This window comes from Rhizopus microsporus (genome assembly GCF_002708625.1).
Source record: "Rhizopus microsporus ATCC 52813 unplaced genomic scaffold scaffold_28, whole genome shotgun sequence".
Lineage (NCBI taxonomy): Eukaryota > Fungi > Mucoromycota > Mucoromycetes > Mucorales > Rhizopodaceae > Rhizopus > Rhizopus microsporus.
Window position 1 is genome coordinate 60734 of NW_019671943.1, and position 18947 is coordinate 79680.

At 38.2% G+C, this 18947-nt stretch overlaps 11 protein-coding genes across 11 annotated transcripts; 4 read left to right on the forward strand and 7 right to left on the reverse strand.

Annotated features, from left to right (window-relative positions):
* Positions 1–148: 148 nt before the first annotated feature.
* RHIMIDRAFT_242090 (SEP-domain-containing protein) lies at positions 149–1698 on the reverse strand (the record flags this gene model as incomplete). Its single annotated transcript, XM_023609713.1, has 8 exons — positions 149–281; positions 339–398; positions 449–721; positions 776–885; positions 941–1085; positions 1137–1217; positions 1280–1381; positions 1436–1698. 8 exons carry the CDS (start codon positions 1696–1698, stop codon positions 149–151), a joined length of 1167 nt encoding a protein of 388 aa, XP_023461640.1.
* Positions 1699–2672: 974 nt separating this feature from the next.
* On the forward strand, positions 2673–4431 carry RHIMIDRAFT_81439 (uncharacterized protein). Its single transcript, XM_023615733.1, has one exon. The coding sequence runs from the start codon at positions 3166–3168 to the stop codon at positions 4207–4209; it is 1044 nt and encodes a 347-aa protein (XP_023461641.1). The 5' UTR covers positions 2673–3165; the 3' UTR covers positions 4210–4431.
* RHIMIDRAFT_302216 (uncharacterized protein) lies at positions 4419–5282 on the reverse strand (the record flags this gene model as incomplete). Its single annotated transcript, XM_023614382.1, has 1 exon — positions 4419–5282. Exon 1 carries the CDS (start codon positions 5214–5216, stop codon positions 4419–4421), a length of 798 nt encoding a protein of 265 aa, XP_023461642.1. The 5' UTR covers positions 5217–5282.
* On the reverse strand, positions 5197–6036 carry RHIMIDRAFT_242093 (uncharacterized protein; the record flags this gene model as incomplete). The annotated part of the gene is made up of 5 exons (XM_023609714.1): positions 5197–5288; positions 5344–5613; positions 5675–5712; positions 5766–5829; positions 5877–6036. The coding sequence occupies 5 exons, from the start codon at positions 6034–6036 to the stop codon at positions 5197–5199; spliced, it is 624 nt and encodes a 207-aa protein (XP_023461643.1).
* Positions 6037–6394: 358 nt separating this feature from the next.
* RHIMIDRAFT_242094 (uncharacterized protein) lies at positions 6395–8236 on the forward strand (the record flags this gene model as incomplete). The annotated part of the gene is made up of 3 exons (XM_023609715.1): positions 6395–6645; positions 6695–8111; positions 8162–8236. 3 exons carry the CDS (start codon positions 6395–6397, stop codon positions 8234–8236), a joined length of 1743 nt encoding a protein of 580 aa, XP_023461644.1.
* A 193-nt stretch (positions 8237–8429) lies between these two features.
* RHIMIDRAFT_295495 (Metallo-dependent phosphatase) lies at positions 8430–9874 on the reverse strand (the record flags this gene model as incomplete). The annotated part of the gene is made up of 4 exons (XM_023614189.1): positions 8430–8475; positions 8526–9247; positions 9300–9383; positions 9431–9874. The coding sequence occupies 4 exons, from the start codon at positions 9872–9874 to the stop codon at positions 8430–8432; spliced, it is 1296 nt and encodes a 431-aa protein (XP_023461645.1).
* Positions 9875–11879: 2005 nt separating this feature from the next.
* On the reverse strand, positions 11880–12693 carry RHIMIDRAFT_81479 (small nuclear ribonucleoprotein 35). The gene is made up of 3 exons (XM_023615734.1): positions 12566–12693; positions 12370–12513; positions 11880–12301 (listed from the first exon to the last, which is right to left on the reverse strand). The coding sequence occupies exons 1-3, from the start codon at positions 12666–12668 to the stop codon at positions 11979–11981; spliced, it is 570 nt and encodes a 189-aa protein (XP_023461646.1). The 5' UTR covers positions 12669–12693; the 3' UTR covers positions 11880–11978.
* Positions 12694–12757: 64 nt separating this feature from the next.
* RHIMIDRAFT_220195 (nucleic acid-binding protein) lies at positions 12758–13589 on the forward strand. The gene is made up of 4 exons (XM_023607399.1): positions 12758–12865; positions 12921–12999; positions 13049–13362; positions 13415–13589. The coding sequence occupies exons 1-4, from the start codon at positions 12845–12847 to the stop codon at positions 13418–13420; spliced, it is 420 nt and encodes a 139-aa protein (XP_023461647.1). The 5' UTR covers positions 12758–12844; the 3' UTR covers positions 13421–13589.
* RHIMIDRAFT_81486 (Emopamil-binding protein) lies at positions 13564–14701 on the reverse strand. Its single transcript, XM_023615735.1, has 3 exons — positions 13975–14701; positions 13724–13927; positions 13564–13671 (listed from the first exon to the last, which is right to left on the reverse strand). Exons 1-3 carry the CDS (start codon positions 14311–14313, stop codon positions 13597–13599), a joined length of 618 nt encoding a protein of 205 aa, XP_023461648.1. The 5' UTR covers positions 14314–14701; the 3' UTR covers positions 13564–13596.
* Positions 14702–14780: 79 nt separating this feature from the next.
* On the forward strand, positions 14781–15256 carry RHIMIDRAFT_242100 (uncharacterized protein; the record flags this gene model as incomplete). Its single annotated transcript, XM_023609716.1, has 2 exons — positions 14781–15177; positions 15225–15256. The coding sequence occupies 2 exons, from the start codon at positions 14781–14783 to the stop codon at positions 15254–15256; spliced, it is 429 nt and encodes a 142-aa protein (XP_023461649.1).
* A 248-nt stretch (positions 15257–15504) lies between these two features.
* RHIMIDRAFT_270699 (DUF1212-domain-containing protein) lies at positions 15505–17578 on the reverse strand. The gene is made up of 5 exons (XM_023612203.1): positions 16982–17578; positions 16561–16930; positions 16358–16494; positions 15815–16304; positions 15505–15761 (listed from the first exon to the last, which is right to left on the reverse strand). The coding sequence occupies exons 1-5, from the start codon at positions 17531–17533 to the stop codon at positions 15595–15597; spliced, it is 1716 nt and encodes a 571-aa protein (XP_023461650.1). The 5' UTR covers positions 17534–17578; the 3' UTR covers positions 15505–15594.
* Positions 17579–18947: the final 1369 nt, after the last annotated feature.

Sequence of the window (18947 nt, forward strand, 5' to 3'; positions counted from 1 at the left end):
TTTAGACAAAACTGCCGGAACTGGACTCTTGAAGAAAAACATCACTATGGTTCTTATACTTCCCTTTTCTGATTTATATACATATATCTATGGGCTACAGGCAAACAGCTCTCTCTTTTTTATTATTATTTATTTATATATGATTTTTTTATTGATAACGCTGAACGATAACACTATTTAATAAACCTGCTTCTTTAATTGTTTGATTATTGTCGTCTAATTGCTTTACTGGAAAAGTAGTTTGAAGAATGTATGGCCTATTGCTACTGCCTGCATTGTTTCTATATATAGAACATAGTTGAGCTTATCTGCCTTTTATATAACTACTTGTAACTTACGCTTCAATGTACTGACGAATATCTCCAATTGTATGTGTGTGATTTAACTTGGCCACCATTCTAATATTGATTGTTATTATCTTGTTTTTATTTTATTATAGCTGACTTACCTTGATCCATCACCTAAACGAATCTGGATAGATGTCATGGGTTGACTTTCATCTACTGTTGGAGCAGTGGCACCTCCTGTGGATGGGAAAGTGCCAGGTGCCGCAGTAGGAGGCTCAACGTAAGTAGCTGGACTTCCTAACCTGTGACCTACGCCTTCAAAAGGCTTGGGTGGAGCCTTGGGAGGAGGTGTATAGTCTTCATCCTGACGTTTGATCACACGTACTTCAACTGGCTGTCCATGACGTACATTCAATAAAGAAAGTGGTGCGCGTCTTTAAAAATAACATTGAGAATGATATACACACACACTATTTTTTTTGTTTTACCCGCTGTTGATGGCTGCAAGCATCTGCTGGTTAGCAGGATCAGCATATTCGTATAAAGGCCCATCATCTACACTAAATCCGTTACGCCAGAATGTTAAGTGACGAGTGACCTATCATAAAATATCATTACGTATGTTCTCTAAGCTTTTTCTTCTTCTTTTTTACTTGTTCTGGTTCATCTTGTTGCTCAACAGGAGCAGAAGATGCCACGGTTGAAGGTTCATCTTCGCTTCCCAATCGATATCCGGTTCCTGTATAAGTATTAGGCTTCTTTTTCGTCTTTGCACGTTCATCATGAGCATGTTCTCCTCTGTAATTATATAAGTTCTTTTCTTCTTTATTCTTATCCTTAAAAACTTACTCAACTGCCTTTTTCAAAATCTCATCCACCAGGCTATTTCCTGCTCCAGATCGTTTGTTGGGTCCTTGAACGACCATGCCACTGCCACACACAAAAAGAGAGGTTAACAAAGTATAAACAATATATATATATATTTCAATTACGATTTCTCTCCACCAGCATATAAATTCTCATGCTCGTCATCATCACTATTGTCCTCATCCTCTGCTTCATTACTCAAGTCTCTAAACGTGCGAATTCTAGAACTATATAAGGATTAACAATCAAGCTTGGCTCCTTTTCTTACAAGTTTAGCTTACGAAGATCCACTGGTAGGCCTTTTATTCTGAACCGTACTCGAAACGGGTGGTTCGGCTTGTTGCTGATTATTATTATTACTATTACTTTCAAAGTATTGGGATATGGCAACCTTTTTGAAATGATTATTATACGCGTGTAATGTCAAAAAAAAAAAACTTGCCTGTAAATCCCAATTGCTCATTTCAAGAAAAAACTGTGCTTGAGCTTCGTCAGCTTGTGTCATGGTAATAAATTGAGAGACTAATTCGCTTTGATTATTCATTTTAAAGAATATAAAAAAATAAACAAAAAAAAGAACGAAAATTATCCAACGACACGTAATACTTCAGGTAAATCGGAGTAGGAAATAGCATTATGCTAATGCCTGCAAAAGGCTCTACATATCAATTTGAACTATTGTGGGTAATAATGCGTTGAAGAAAGCATGTATTATTTTTATTAATGCTAGTCAAAAAGTTATAAATAAGTGCATTGGGTTTACTATACACATCAACATCTAGTTTCATCATTCAGCGTGTGCATGTGTAAGAGATGTTATTGCATATCTCCTGTTCATCCCCCCTCTTTTTTATGCTATATTTACAATGACGTAGTATATAGTAAATATATATTCTCAAAAATAAGTATCGTGTATTTAATAAATAAGAGAGATTGCATTTGTTTTATAAGTGTTTCTTGATACTTTATCAAAAGAACAGAGTATGTTTTGTGTAACATGATTCTTAATTGTTACATAAACTCCAAATCCGTGCTTTTCCTACGGGGTAACCAGCCACACGTTGAAACCCGAAGAAGTCTTGCTTTTAATAGACCATTTTCATAATACTCTTTTTAGTGAACAATAATATAGAAATAAAAAAGCAACAGACTTTTTTATTCTCTCCCTTTTTATTTCATATTTCAAATGTTTGCATTATAAAAAGGAGGAGGAAACACAAAAAGATATAAAGAGATGTCAGTAAACAAAGAGTAAATGGCATCATATGGTTACTAAGTCAGAAAGGGTATGACTATTATGCCTACAGATAATAAATACATGCATATGAATTTCATTTAATAGAATGTAACCTAAAGAGTTGTTTACATTGTAAACAATGAGAACCCTTTTTCCTATATGCATCATCAACTGATTGTGAACACATGTGACTTGAATAATGTGATGTAAAAAAGTACCTGATACGGAGTTCATTTATGAAATACACATATATAAAAGAGAGAAACTGCATTGTTCTTTTTCTTTTCTTTTTTTTTCTTTTATTTGTTTACAACGCCCCTCCCCCCTTTTTTTTAAAAATGATGCCCCCAAGGATCGATCTGAAGAAATCAAAAGCACTTCAAGTACCAGCAGGACCACCTTCACCTAGTTTATCGACCGCATCCTTCATGTCATCTATCTCATGGATGGCAGAAAAGACATCAAGTGAACTAATACCGATGCTAAAGAATGCATACAGTGCTCTTAAAGATAAAGAAAAAGGTACTTTTTAAAATAATATATGTGAAAATCAATATATAACATGTGATTGTCATGTAAAAATTAGATTTAGTCTTAGCAGCTGAATTAGGAAAATCACTACTAGAGCATAACCTTAGACTGAAATCTAGCTATGATTCATTATTACAACAGACACATACACCGCCCATTACACCTTCTAATTCGATAACGATACCAGAAGAAGAAGAAGAGCAAGAGTTTAGATTTGTGCCATCGAGAACAACAAGAGAAGCAATGATCGAAGTACTAGAAAAGAAGAATGCAGAACTAAGTAAAAAATTGGAATTAGCCGTGATAGAACAAGAGAACTTGATGAAGGATAATTCAAAGAATACGATTAAACTAGAAAAGGAGATCAATTATCTAAAGAGTAACCTCGAGATTGCTACCAATAAGATACAAGAATTAGAAGAAATGAATAAAAGACAGAGGAAACAGGAGATTGTTAAAAAGGACGAAGAAGAGGTTAAACTGATAGAAGAACTTTATAACGAGATTGACAAGATGGAAAAAGAAAAAGAAATGCTTGTTCAATCCAAATTAGAATTAGAACAAAAGCTAAGCTTGACTTTAAAAGATTTGAATGAACTGAAGAAACAGTTTGAACAATTTGAATTCACTCAACAAGACTTTAATGAATTACAATTGGCTTATGAACGACAATTTAATCATATTGAAGAATTAAAGTCATCTCTAGAAGAACATAGATCGATTATACAAAAACTAAAAGAAAATGGAGTAGACACCTCGTCTGTCATATTCAACCACACTTTAAAATCAGAAATACAGCAAAAAGAAGATGATCGTCAACAGGCACCTCATCTAGTAGAAATGGCATTTGATGCCATCTCCAACGCTCCTTCCTTAATGAGCTTAGAATCCGTTCTATCAAAAGCAACTGGTATGGATCAACAATTAATCGATGACGCTATTCAGTTTATCAATCAAATCGAAGCCGAGCATTATCAAGAAAAGAGCTTGGAATTGTATAAACAAGGCAATTATAATGACTTGGATACAGATGAAAATTTTGGTATATTTCATGACCATCACCTCTATCCTGAATCAGGCCTTTATCCTTCTCTTCGTAATGAATCCAATCATCAACAATTACAGCTCGTTATCCATGAGCCTACAACTCTTGTAGGTAAACTTAAACAACATGTAAGAAATTTATTCCATCTTGTCTGGAAATGGTGTCGATTTTCAATGATCCTTACTGCTGCTTTAATTATCAATGCTTCAAAGGGTCCTGATTCTTTATTGATTACTTATTAAAGACATATTTATACATATATAAATCCATATATGGTACATACATACACATATATATACACACCCCATAATACATACACATATATAACTTTCATTGTTTCGAAATAAAACATTAGGATACAATAAAAATGTAGACCAAAGAGTTCAAACAGACATTATTCTTTTTTTTTTTTGTTACCAAGAATTTACAAAGAATGTAGTAGTAGAATCTTTTATTTCTTGGCAGTCGATGCCAATTTTTTCAAATCGCTACCAACAACTTCACTCTTGCCACTACTATAGAAATTCATCAAGCACTCCAGCTTCCACTTTTTCCAAACCCCTTCATTCGGGAACCCCATCTTTTCCCATTCCTCCTCCTGCTCCATATCCTCATCTTCTTCTTCTTCTTGTTCAATTTGATCTTCATACCTTAGTAAGAAATTAGAACGATGATCATTTGACAATTCAGCAACAAACTGCGCTGCATCAGCAGCTAATCGATCATGACGATCCCTAAGCGCGGTCCACTGATCGAGTTGGTCCTTGATCAGCTGCTCGTCGTCCATCCGTGTGTTATGATTTGCCTGAGGATCGACTAGCTCTCGTGCGATTGCAGCCTGTGTTTCAGCTTCGAGTTTCTCTATATCTGGAATCAATTTGGTTCGAAGGAGAACGCTCAATATGTTTGTCTCTTGTTCGGTTGTTGTGGGTATATAAGGGTGAATCATCAACTTGGGTAAGGTCGCTGTACTCGCCTTATCTGTATAATGATAGAAATCTTCCGAGAGTGAGGCAAATTTGGCAGTGAGCATGTTGAATTTGTTGAGCAGATCGGGCCATGTAAACGGATACTTGGGCTCCTTTAAATAGGTAATGTGTGTTGCAAACGTTTCTTGTAGTGACCATAGCTTGTTTCGTAATGTTTCTAATTCTTGGTATGTATTGGGATCAAGTTGAACTGCTTGCATTAATAGCGATGAATAATAATAAAAAGAAAAAGAAAAGTATTTATTTAAATTCTTTAGCATAAACTAACCCAGACGCAAGTGAATACACTCGACTGTCAATGACCAATAAGCCATCATGTTGCTTTTCTAAATCTATAAAAAGAAATTAAAATGAATAACTAAAGCTTCATCATTTAAACTGATTTACCTTCCAATCGTTCCAAGAGTCCTTGTAATGGTAAACTAATTGTCTGCAAACTCCATTCATCTATCTCAGGTTCAGGTGCTGCACAATCTACCATAGTTGGATCAATGACTGTTTTGGCAACATAGCAACAAGAATCAGTCAATCCAGGTTCATAGGCTAATGGTAATTTTGTCAATCTCATTTGTTCCTTGGGGACTACATATCCTGTTTCTTCTTTTAGTTCTCTCTGTGCAGATATCAATGGATCATCATCATTTGCATCAATAAGCCCTATTTTCAAATAGGTTGGCATGCTTTCTTAATTAAACCTTTTTTTTTTTTTTTCTTTTACCAGACGGAAACTCGAGACAATAACGCTTAATCGCAGGTCTATTCTCTCTCTCTCAGTTTAGACTTGGTCCCCTAAAGCTTAAATTCATTACCTGTACTGAATGACCAAGAGTAACTCAGGCTCAGGTGTTAAAATGATAGCGTGAATGTCGACGGCTGTTGGTAGATATAAGTTGTAATGATCATAATTAAGAACATTTTACCATCCACTTTGCTCGAATGAGTTTTTCTTCTTATACACCTTTCCCAACTTCGCTTCGTTCCTTGCTTATCTATAAACTCTATACGTTCAAGTGCTAGCCAGTCACCTTGGCCTAACGTTTCACTTGACTTGCTTGTCTCTATTGGCACTAATGGTTGCATAATGAAGAGGAGAAAAAAAACACCTTGTTTGTGGAGCCATGGTTTACTATTGTGACATCACATTGACAATATCTTATACTATGAACAGCATATCTAGTCAACTGTTGATTTCATTTAATGCTTATTTAAACATTGACACCCCTTTCTACATGTGTATTTACTCCCCCCCTTTCAAAATAAAGAAACAGAGAGAATAAGGAGCTATTTTACTGTTCCTGTTCTGACTAATTATATGCAGCCTCTATGCAATCGAGATGGAAAGCTTCTTTTAGTTTTTACCCTCCTTTTTATATATTCATGTTTGATCATTTTCCCTTTTTTTTTCCTTCTCTTTTTCTTTTTTTGAAAACACCCGTAAATGACCAGTCGAATAGCTCGTCCCACCATCTACAGCATAAACAAACCCTCCAAACGTCGTACAGACGAACCCTTAATCTGCAACCGACGGAAAACACCGTTCATCCTGGGTCAAAAGGTGCGCATCCCCAGTCTGTCGCTTACAGGCACTGTGCGATATATAGGTGAAACCAAATTTAAGCCCAACGAGACCTGGATTGGCATTGAGCTCGATGTGAGAGGGACAGGAAAGAACGATGGATGTATCCAGGGGTTAGGCCATTATTTTATTTTTCTTTTTAAAGACTCATTCATTCTGTAGTGTTCGTTACTTTACTTGTCCTCCACAGACAGGTCTGTTTGTGTCGGCGCATAAAGTGGAGGAAGCAATGAAACCACGAAAGAGTCTGTCGACAAAACCGATAACACGACAAAAGGCGCCACCGATGGTGCGCAGTAAAACAAGTGATGATACCCAACAAGCTCAAGAGGAAGAACAAAAGGACAAACAGCTCAAACGAGCACTGGCCGCAGCACATACCCAAAGCGAGCAGTACAAGGAAGCGGCTCTGGTCGCAAGACAATATACAGACACATTGAAAGAACGTATCGACAGATTGGAAAAGGAACGAGCGCAGGAGGAAAAAGAACATGAGCAAGAGATGCAGCAGAGTGCAGCTCAGATGGACCAGTTGCGCGCTCAGCTATCTGACCGAGACCGCACCTTGGCGACAGTCGAAAGAGAGTACGCCGAACTGAGGACGGCTCATATCGAGACAATGCAGTCTTATCAGCAGCTGGTGATCCGAATGAAGCAAGAACATACCGAGGCAATCCATCAGAAAGATCTTCAGATGCGTGAGCTCGAAAAGAAGATGGAGCGGTGGGAAGAAGAACGAGAAGAAGCGGAGAACGAGCCAGCATGTCGTCGTCTGCAGGCCCAGCTCGAACTGACAACCCAGGCATTAGATCGTGAGCGTGAGCAGGTACAAGCCATGGCGGCCGAGATCAGTCGATTGAAAAGCGATGTCAAGCGTGTCCATCGATTGTCAACGTCGTCCACACTCGAGTGTCACAGGCTCCAGTCCCTTCTCGATCAGGAAATTCAGGATAAACGGCGGATGATGGACGAAGTCAATGCGGCAGTAGAGACACAAATGCGACTCGAAGAAGAAAATGAGCAGATGCGGATCAACCTGGATAAGTCTCGATGTGATCTCGCAGACGCTCTCAAGCGTTTGGTCACACTCGAGAAGCAAAAGATAGGTTCAGACGACGGCTTGGTCGAACAATTGCGTCAGGAGAACAACGCATGGATCGAATCTTACCAACACGCTGAGCAGGAATGTCTTCGTTGGATGAATGGGGGCTTAGAAAAGTGCCCGCACGAATGGTTTTTGGAACAGCTCAGACGCGAAGAAGAGCGACATCAGCAGGCTCAATACGCCTTTCAACAGACGATCGAGAGACTGACAAAAGAGCTGTGCGACGTCGAGTCCCTGGTGGAAATTAAAGTGCTGAGAGAAACAGAATTAGAGGAGCGACTCGAGCAGGAGAAGAGAAAAGTAATGGCATTAGAAGACAGAGTGAGACATGCGATCATTCCGACGCCTACTTCCCCTGTGTGCCAACTCAAAGATTTAAACGTCAATCCTTATTGTGAGATCTGCGAGGAATACGGTCATGATCTCATGCAATGTACTGCATTAAGTGACTTGTCAATAAGTAAACCAAACTATGTATGATCTCTTTATAATAACATAACAATACTAACATGTAAAACATGTAGCTCTTCTGTGTCAATTGCGATGTATTTAACGAGCATTCAACAGATGCTTGCCCAAATCAAGATGAAACGTTTTGATTTTTGTGTATTTAGTGTACATCTACGTCCTCCTTCAAAAAAGACTTTTTTTATTATTCATTGTAGCAAAGTTATAAAACAAAGAGTTTAACTTCTTTTTTTCTATACAAATGCAAACATTTTTTTTTAAAAAAAAAAGGACACAAAAGAAGAGGGGGAATGCTTAGTATATATATATGTATATATAAATAATTTATGAGCTTTCTTCTGCAACAGACGAAGTGACAATCATTGGAGGACTATATGCAACGTTAGTATCTTTTAATATGTATCAGCTTATGTACTTTACCTTGGTCGTCGCCCCTTATTTCTCTGGGCCTCTTGAATCTTTGCCGCTGAAGGATGTTCAAGTGGCGTGAGGAGTTCAAAACTACATAAAAGCTCTTCATTAATGCTCATAATAGCACCAAAATTATCAAACTCTCCACAATAATTGGGAGCACTAAAGACAGTGACTAGTGTCCGTTCATTAAAAAACTGGTATCCATCCTCGACTACCATGTGAGCCCTGCAGACGAGATCCAAATCATGCTTTGCCAAAAACTCATTGACGATTTTCTTGCCAAAGCAATAAGACACACCTCGCTCGTTATCCTCCCACTCAATTGCTGTGTCTGATGGATCAGACCAGAGCAAGTCGTTGAGTAGACCATACTCTGGCACATCGGTCGGTCTCATGATATTTCTCACATCATCCATTGAGTGTAATGACGGACTGAGACCACCATGAACACAGAATATTTTCCCTGCAACAAGTGCTGCGATAGGTAATGTGTTGAATACGTCGACAAAGGTTTTCCATACTTTTGTGTTTGTACGTCGTTTACATTCATCATAAAATCCATATACTCTTGTCACATTGGCGCACTCGTGATTACCACGTAGTAAAAAGAAATTTTCTGGGTATTTGATCTTGTAACAAAATAGCAGTAGGATCGTTTCTAGGCTTTGTTTTCCTCTATCGACATAATCTCCCAAAAATAGATAATTTGCATCAGGAGGGAATCCGCTCTATCAAACAATAAGAAAAAAAAAAATAGATTTCCAGTACGACTTTTATTACCATTTCAAATAATCGAATCAGATCATGATATTGTCCATGAATATCACCTAATATTTTGACAGGTGGATTTAATTCTATTAGACTCTAGTCTATTATCAGTAACAAGCATCAACAAAACATAAATAACTTACAGGTTGACTAAGAAATACTTGTTGAGCTGCTCTACAAATAGCCATTATTTCTGAATTTCTAAAGCATGTCGATTTGGTCACTTTATTCTTAGTACCAACATCCAATAGGCGGTTGATACATTCATCAATATCAAGATTCCAACCAATAGACCTTATTGAAGTTGCAGTTAACTGGTTTTGTGAGTTGAATGTGAGCTGGTTTGAACTGTGTACTGTCTGTTGCTCATTCACGTCATTGGTCTCTATGCTATTTGGGTGTTGCTGTTGCTGTTGCTGTGGTGGTGATTTCTGTGGTTGTTGTTGTTGCTGTTGTTGCTGTTTGGAATTAACCAAGATAGAGTTAACAGAAGTAGCGGTTGCTGTTGAAATCTCATTGTCAGGTATGTCTGCGCGTACTACACTTGGTCTTGCACTCTTTCTTCTCTTTGAAGCAACGTTTCCCATATCAGAATAAATTAAAAAAGAAAAAAGAAAAAGGAAAAGGAAGAAAAAATATGACACCTTTATAACATCACGTGTGTGAAAATAACCCCCAATTCCCAATGGTTTTTTTAAAGAGTGATCTGACTTGTTAGGAAGCAGTGGCGAAGAATGGCCTTTGCCTTTTTTGTAGAATAATACATTTCCTTTTGGCTTAGATCAGATTCAACCAGACCATGAAGCACAGCCAGGGTAATATGAATAGCTTGTGGTTCATTGATGGTCGTCTGTCGCTGCTGATCTAAACCGTAAATATCCATATATGAAATAATCGTTCGATCTGTATACTTGATGGCTTGAAACATGTAATTTTCAAAATAACATCCTTGGCTGCATAAATGAACGTCATGAAAATGTTGAATGGGCGCCATGACGGAGGGCACGATCGTGTCATTGTTCAACTTGTCGACCAGCTGTCTAAATTTGTCTTTATTACCTGTTTTGACGCATAATAGTACAAGTCCCCAGAGAACAGACAGCGACATGCTTGGATCAGACTGCCACTTTCTTTGCCACATTTCAAATGCGAGCTGGCTCATCTTTTCGACAGGTTCCCTGCTACATTCATAGATGAGGGTACATAACATAGGTTCCAAAACTCGTTCATCGCACAAGAGCACGCGCAGATCAAGTCTGGTCAAGAGGTGGTATATACTCATCACTTTGGTCAATCTCGCTTTTGATTCAGCGCTATAAGCGGCGATCAAAAGAAGATCATGGAGAAAATTAGGTGTCTCGGCTGCTTCTGGATGCAGGTACTCTGAACACATAAACCGAGAGTACACAGACCACGCGCGTGATTCCCACTCGAGCCGCTGAGAGACCTTTGCCTGAGGGATTTGACTGAAGGCTACCCAACAGAGATGCATGACCAGACAAGGCGTGATTTCGTCCACAGCGTTGTCCATGGCTTGATACACATGCCAAGCATACTCAAACTGACGGTGAATCATAGCACTATAGATCATAGCATTGTCATTCTGTGTGCTGGCTCTGTCCACTTGCTCTCGTTCTGATTCCATGTGAAGCAGTTGCTCAACTGCCCAGTCTTGAATCATGGAACTCATGCTCCTTCTTCGTTCTTTTAGCTTTTGAACATACTCTCTTCTTTGGTTTTCATACAAGCTCTTTCGCCTATCCCATTCCTTGTTAGAAGATGCTGCCACCTGATAGAGCATCCAGAGTTGCTCTTTATCACGCTGTGTCACTTGCTTCATCAGTGGCATGTCAATACGCACAGGCGGTAAATCGTCAGGATCATTTGGATTGGCCATCTCCAAATAGGGTTTACCAAAATCGGAGAGTAAACCTTCTGCTTCTTGGATCTGTTCTGGTCGCTGCATGAGATGAAGCAACACTGCGATCCGATAGCACTCGGTGTCCCATTCAGTTCGTGGTAAAGTGTACATAGCCTGTAATGCCACCGACATATGACCACAATCCACCAAGTAATTTACAAAATTGATGTGCGCATCTCTCTAGAGTTACATATATGAGTGATTCTTTTCGACTATAGATCAAAAAATGACGTAACCTGTAGGGTATAGCCTGACTCAATCACTTTGGTAAACAAGCGCCAGAGAATAGAATGATAAATGTCTGGATCGTCATGAATGAGCATAGTCATCTTGGTGTCGCATAATGATGTAAGAATCTTGGAGTAAATGGCAGACAGTTCCTGCGGATCCTCCTGGCCCAGGTTGAGATCATCCATAGCTTCTCTAAGCAATCGGATAGCGTTTTTGGCACGATCTGTTTCTATCAAATGGCTGATCTCATTACCAATGGCGATGCTGCTCTTTCTTTTGATATCTAAATCTGATGCTGTCATATATCCTTCGCTACCGACATCTGAAGCAGGCGGTGTAAATAACGACGATATGCCATCATAAGGACTAAGAGGAGGTGAAGCACTATTGAAATCAATGATTTTTGTCTCCATGAATAAAGTGCGGAAAATAGATACACACACAAGAAAAAAGAGAGGCAGAGTGTGTATTCCTTTTTATTTTATTTTTTCGCAGACTAGGGTCTTTTGATACGGGTATTGGTGAAGTTTTTGTTCATCTCATTGGTCTCTTGAACGATCTTTTGCACGATGGCGATATGGATATTTCCAATGATCTGATCGTTTATAATCCGATGGTACGTTCCCAGCTTCACGAAAGGGTCGATCTCTACCTCCAAATCGAAGCTGCCCGCTTTCTTTTCTACCACCGTATCCACCGCCTAGTCTTCGTGGTACCCAGTGTTTCATGAGTCTGCTACGTTCATAGTCAACAAGAATCGTATGATCATCAATTCGCGCGCGATTTGCTTGACGGTAGGCTTGGCGTGTATCCGATTCTGATCTAAACGTAACAAATCCGTATCCTTCAGATAAACCAGTGACTGATAGAGCAAGTCCAAAAAAAAGTAATGAGCATACACACATGGTTTGTATATAGGTAGAAACATACCATTGTTTCTTATAATCGATACATTCACAATATCACCAAATCGACTAAAATAGTCCTGTAGTGTAGACTCGACTGTATCAAAGCTTAATCTACCTATAAACAGTGTACAGTTTGCATCGGTCTTTAAATGCTGAGGTGGTTTATCTGGTGTACATAAGTGAATAAAAGTGAACACTACATACCAAGTTATACTCACAGTGCATATTCATGGCTCTTTTAATAGCATTATCATGAGGCACATCGCCATTGCCGTCAATAGATCCTGCTTGAATAGGATCGTATTCCTTTGAATACCACATGAGATATACAAATTTGTTTAAGAAAGGGAGATATAAGCCACTAGGATCCTTTTCTTTTTTTTACAGGCTAAAGAAAAAAATATTACTGCCCGCGCCCACACTCAAAGACCGAATATAGAACCGCAGTTTCAACGCTATTTTTTTTTCTCTTCTTCCTTTATAAATTTTTTTTCCAAATGGTTAAGAACAAGGGAAAAGTAAGGCAATAAACATGACTCAATTGAACAGCCATTAAAAACATGTCTCTTTTAGGGTGGTAAATCCAGAAGAAGAGGAAAGAACGACACTGAAAACGATAAGCGTGAACTTGTATTCAAAGAAGAAGGCCAAGGTAATGAAAATCGGTCCTGTTATTTTATGTAACTAAAAACAACATATAGAATATGCCCAAGTCGTTAAAATGTTGGGTAACGGTCGTGTGGAAGCACAATGCTTTGATGGTGTGAAACGTTTAGCTCTCATTCGAGGTAAATTGAGAAAGAAGGTTTGGATCAACCAAGGTGATATCGTGTTGTTGTCTCTTCGTGATTTCCAAGACGAAAAGGCCGACGTCATTCAACGTTATAATCCTGACGAAGCTAGACAGTTGAAGGCTTATGGTGAATTACCCGATAATGCCAAGATTAACGAAACAGATGCCAACTTTGGTGGCGAAGAAGACGATGAAGTCGAATTTGATTTTGATATTGATGAGGTATGTATACAAAATAGCATGATGGTTTTCTATATCCTAACCATGTCTATAGATTTAAAATCAAAAAAAAGCGCATATATTCAAGAAGGAAGAACCGGGCCAGTTCAGACCCACACACTTTTTTTTTGTATTTAGAATTTTGTTCAAAAAAAAATAAAATATCAACAACACACACACAAACATGTACATGCACGCACACAAAAGGGGGGAAATTCATGCCTTGGGAGGATCAGTTTATTCTGTTTTGATTCTATTTTCAAAGGCTCGATTGATGTGTTTATAAGATTGAACAATCCAAAGCAAAGGAACCTTAAAGTATTGATTAGTTATCAGTCATACATTGCATCTATATAAAACATACTATAATCCAAGGTGCATTCATTGAAAGAAAATATCCCCAAAAGTAAGCCGGATGACAATGGGCAGCGTCTGGTAATTCAGTTAGAAAATAGAGTGTACAACTCAACAAATGACACATGGAAACAACGAGTTGAAAGAAATACTGTTTGCTTGACTTGATCCAAATAGTATAAGCCGTAAGGAAGCAAAGGGGTCCATAGATAATCTACTAAACCAAGTCAGCAATCTTTAAAAGCTATTGTTCAAATTTACTATTGTCATGATTTCCAGTGCCAAAAGTGATGTATCATAAATCACGTATCGAGAGTCTCCTTTTGCGTATTCTTTCCAGAGTTGTGCAAGAAGATTGTTTTGACCAGCAATATATCCTACATTCAAGGCATAGTATAGTTCAAAACCACAATGCAACAGTCCACAGATCATAAACCATATGAATTTCAAAGGGGATCCACTACTCTGTCCTAATCTATAAAAGACAGCCGCAAGACAGACAAACACACCTCCCATAATCAAGAATAGTTCTAATTGACTTTTTAGATTAGGCACATAATCAGGAATGGACAAGTCTTTTGGGTAATAAGGATGACTCATTGCGCAACAGGGTTCCTTTTTTTTTTTTGGTTGTTCTGACAGAAATAAAGCCGGAGCTCATAAATTTGCTTCTATTTGAATAAAGATGGTTCTCTCTCTCTTTTTCCTTGAGAATAAAAAGAAGAGATACGTATTTGGTCTATTGCCCTTTTTGTTTATTTGTGGAAATGGACAATACTTGATTACACTAGTTGTGTTTTACACTTTTACAGAAATAGCTGTCGTTATCCAATCAAATGTAGAAATTTTTGCATTACTCTTTCTGTGTTGCCCCAACAGTCTACAGCCTTGATACATTCCCATCCACTATTTTCTCACCTTGAACTATTCTTTATTACTGGTCAAACAACTATGGATAATGAATAGAGAAAAAGGGAAAATAACTCAGCCAACCAATCATTTGTATTTTTACTGCAAATATTTTCGGTAACCCCGTCTAGTTCTTTTTTTATTTCCATTTGACAATTATGAGCTGTGTTTATCAATCGTACACTTCCATAACAAAGGAAGAGAACGAAGAAACATCCATAACGGCCACAGTAACAATTCATGAAGTAACAGAGACAGAAGCCTCTAGGCTGCCTTTGGAAGAAAAGGCACAGTATGAGATTCTAGACGAAGATAGACTGACCGAACATGATTTTATTTCACTTATGGACGGTGAAGACACAGAGAGCGAGGATGACTCGGATGTAGAGTACACCTGGTTCCCTTCGTTGATGAAAAGCTCAGTGATTCAGTTTTTGGAAGATGAAGACGAGAGTTTGGATAATTTGATGGTAGATGATATCGACCACACAGACGAGGCTATTGTTGAGGAACATGATGGCATGGAGGATATAGAACAAGTTGTGTTTGATCATGGTAAGAAGTACATTTCTTAAAACAGCCTTCTCTTACTTTGTGTATAGTTCCCGTTGAAGTTTACCATATCACTGTTTAAAAGGCATTTTTCTCATTATTTTCATATTTAACTATTTTTTTTGTTCATTTCGATTTAGATGATAAATGTATTCATTCTAGTAAAATCATCATTCAATAAAAAGGTTCTATTCTTTTCTTTGCATCCTTTTTTTTTGTATGACCCGTCCTTGTACAACTGTACTTTGTACTCTTCATTATGCTTGACACAGACAAAAAAAATCTAAAGACTACAATTTAAGATATATTTATGAATTATGTATATTAAGTATGATGTGGTAATATAATTTAAGAGAACGATCTAATAAAAAGATAGAAAAACAAGGGGGTATATATTCTTATTTTCAGTCTAACAAGCGATCAGAAACCTAAAAAGACAGATCTCTTCTTTCCTTTAGGATAAACAACCAAATTGGCCAAAAACAGACCAAGGGTGAGTGATAGAGCAATACCGAGCACTTGGAAGACAAAACTGCTTCCACCTTCAACATTTGATCCATCAAACAAACTGATAGCGCCTCTAACACCTGAAATAGATAGTCAGTTTTAGCTTATTATAAATGCATACATATACACTTACCAATACTTCCAGGCACCAGAATAATCGTACCACCCATAAGCGGGACAAAGGCTAGACGCTTTGTCACTCGAGCGTATAGATTACCAAATAACCCTAAAGCAAATGCTCCTACGCTTGGTGTAATAACGGCAGAGGAATTGGTGTATTTGTCGACAAAGTAGTAAACAGAATAACCTACGGCACTATCAAGTACCATAGGAAACCACTGATGAACGTCTGCGCCGTAAACTGTGCCTAGGCCAATCGTCGAGAGCGGGAGAAACAGAAAGGTCCAGTAGGGGTTGAGGCTGTTTTGACATGCGCCTAGCACGTTAAGGTCAACATCTGGATGTGATAGCCGCCATATAGAACAACCATAGCCAATACCAAAGGCCAAAAACAAGACATAGATCAATGCATACACAAGATGGATACTCCCACTGACAAGGTTTCTAGCAGACAACTCCATCACGGAACATGTAAGCGAATAACCTGGTAAAGCAATAACAATCTTTTGAAAAAAAAAAAATGAGATAAATATATATAAATCACACAAACACTTACAGCAGATATGGCAACGGCAGCAAAGCATATGTATGGATGTAGTGCAAGTGCGATGACAGCAATGGGAATAGTAATAGCCATCTCGAATACGTTACTAAACATGGGTATTTTTTCGGATATATAAGTTAATGCGCCGACTGTGGTCATAAAAAAAAAAAGGTTACTTGTCAGAAAAAGAAAAACGATAAGGTTTGTGATCCTACCGGCTAAACCAAAGATGGCACTCACCCAGCAATCGGTCCATGATCCGTTGAAAAATAAGGGAGCAACACAAGCAGACGAAAGAGCGTAAGCCAAAATGATCGATATTGGTTTCCAAGTAGGTGGACCTTTGAGGATATCATCGAGCAAATCAGCAGCTTCGGGGACATCGGTTTCGCCTCTGGCAAGACAACTCGCAATACGGTACGCCCTTTCTAGTTTACCGATATCGAGTGATCGCGAACAGCGGATAAGATGTGTCTCGGAAGTATGTGTCTCCACATCACCAAAGGTGACAATAATCAAGCCAGGCAAAACGGCATAACTTCCAACAATATCTAATCGCTTGCTTACCTTTTCCATCGCCGCTTCCTGAGCAATAAAAGTTAAAATAGGTCAAACGCTTAGAAAGATAATATTTACAATTCGATGAGACGGAGCCCCCGTTCTGACAAGCGATTTGCCGAGCTTGATAATGATATCCTGTCTTTGCAAAATATCGGCTATCTCTGACGCAATGGCCATTCGATGAGCAGCGATAGCAGCGTCATTGGGGATACCCAATTCAGCTCTTTGCAGGTCTTCCAAATACATGCTACTACGAGCCGAATTCGAGGCGTTGAGCATATGCAAGAAGGCTCTGCTGGATGCAATGGTCTGAAGTTGCTGCGTAGGGCGAGTGGGGCGAGAGGAAGAAGCGATCTTGTTATCAAATACATCGAGTTTCAGCAGGTTCGAAAGAACACCTGTTCGACTAGGCCTTCGTCTGTTATCTGCTCGAGTAACTCCATCTACAATCTGTATTGCATGATCCGTATGGCTCATCGTGCGTTCTAGGGTATCTGGCTCGTTGCTCTGTGTCTCGCCTACTTCTACTCCCACTGTCTTTTCGGATGAATCCTCACTGCTGGCTGATTGCTCTGAATCTCCCGACATTGGATGCGCACTCTGCTCATAATGAAAGGCTTTTTCCATATAAATAATAAACTGACAAAAAAGAGAGAGAGAAAGAAAAAGGTTTTTTTTTTTTGTTGAATAGGGCGGCGATCTTATTGAAGGTGAATAACCATCTAAAATCGAGAACAAATCGAAATTGACAAGTAGGACAATAAAAAAAAATTTCCTGCGGTGATCAAATCCATTGACACATTGTTGCTGAATGGTCAGTTCACACATGGCATACCAAGAGATGAATTGATGGCTATCTTTTTGCAGTAGACTTTTACAGTATACAAGAGAGTGTTTTCTTGGTGATTTCCAAGTTTATTTAATTTTACCCTTGACAACGGGTCAATTATATTCATATATTGTTACTCATGATTGGTCACCTTAATTCCGTAATTTTGCATTTGTATTCGTCAAAATAACGAAGGACTTTAACATCTTGTTCAAAAGTAAAACCCAAAATATGTGACTTGTCCTTTTATTTACGTCGTATTATGATAATTGACCTTTAATGAAGTTTGTCATGTCAGAAAAACGTTGAATGAACAGTCTGTTTGCTTTTTTTTAGAGTGCTGTGGTTGTTTATTCCTATTTTTTTAGAGACAAAAGAAAAGAATGACAGAAAGCATATTTAAATGCACAATAAAAAAAAAAGAATAACTTTGTTGTCATCTGGAATAGCTGCAGTCGTCCTACCACCGTGAGAATCAAGCCAGCCTTTCAATGGTTGGCTCTATCATCTTATCTGTGTAACGTTTCGCTGAAAAGAAAAGGTTGAAGCGTTTCTGTAATGCATGACAAGCCACTGCCTTGTGCAATGGTGCCTGATGGAAGTTTAATAAAAAAGGAAATAATCTGAGCCGAAAAGCGGCAAGGGACAACTGATAATATCTCTGTATGTGATTAAAAAAAAAAAAAAGATGCCAAGTGAGCGAATTTATTGCTTTGTTTTCCTCCTTTTTTTTTTCGTTTTCCCTCAAGTCATAAAAATGTGTTTCCATGACAAAAAAGGTACAAGGATGAGGTCATCCTTTCGTTCTTTGTGACTAAAAAAAGATTTTTTCAAAATGAAAGAGTCCTCATAACTTTTTCATGATAACCGCTTAAAATCGAGACTAGATAAGGCTTTCTTGTAGAGAGATATGACCAAATAGAGCTTCGTTTTTATGAAAAAAGGCTGATTGAGAAATTTAAGGGAAAAAGAATGAAAATTTTTCTTTAATGCCATGCAATTCAATATTTTATAGAAAGTCCACCTTTTTCATTTATGAATGCTTGTCTATCTCGTACTAAAAAGCTAGTACTAATGCCCAAATAGTCAGTGTTTTCTTTCTTCTTATTTAGTTGGAACTGTAACAACGACAGGGGGGGTACTTTCATGCGTGTAATATCACTTTGGAAGCATCGGCTAAGAATAAATGATAAGAGGGCACATTTCGTCATT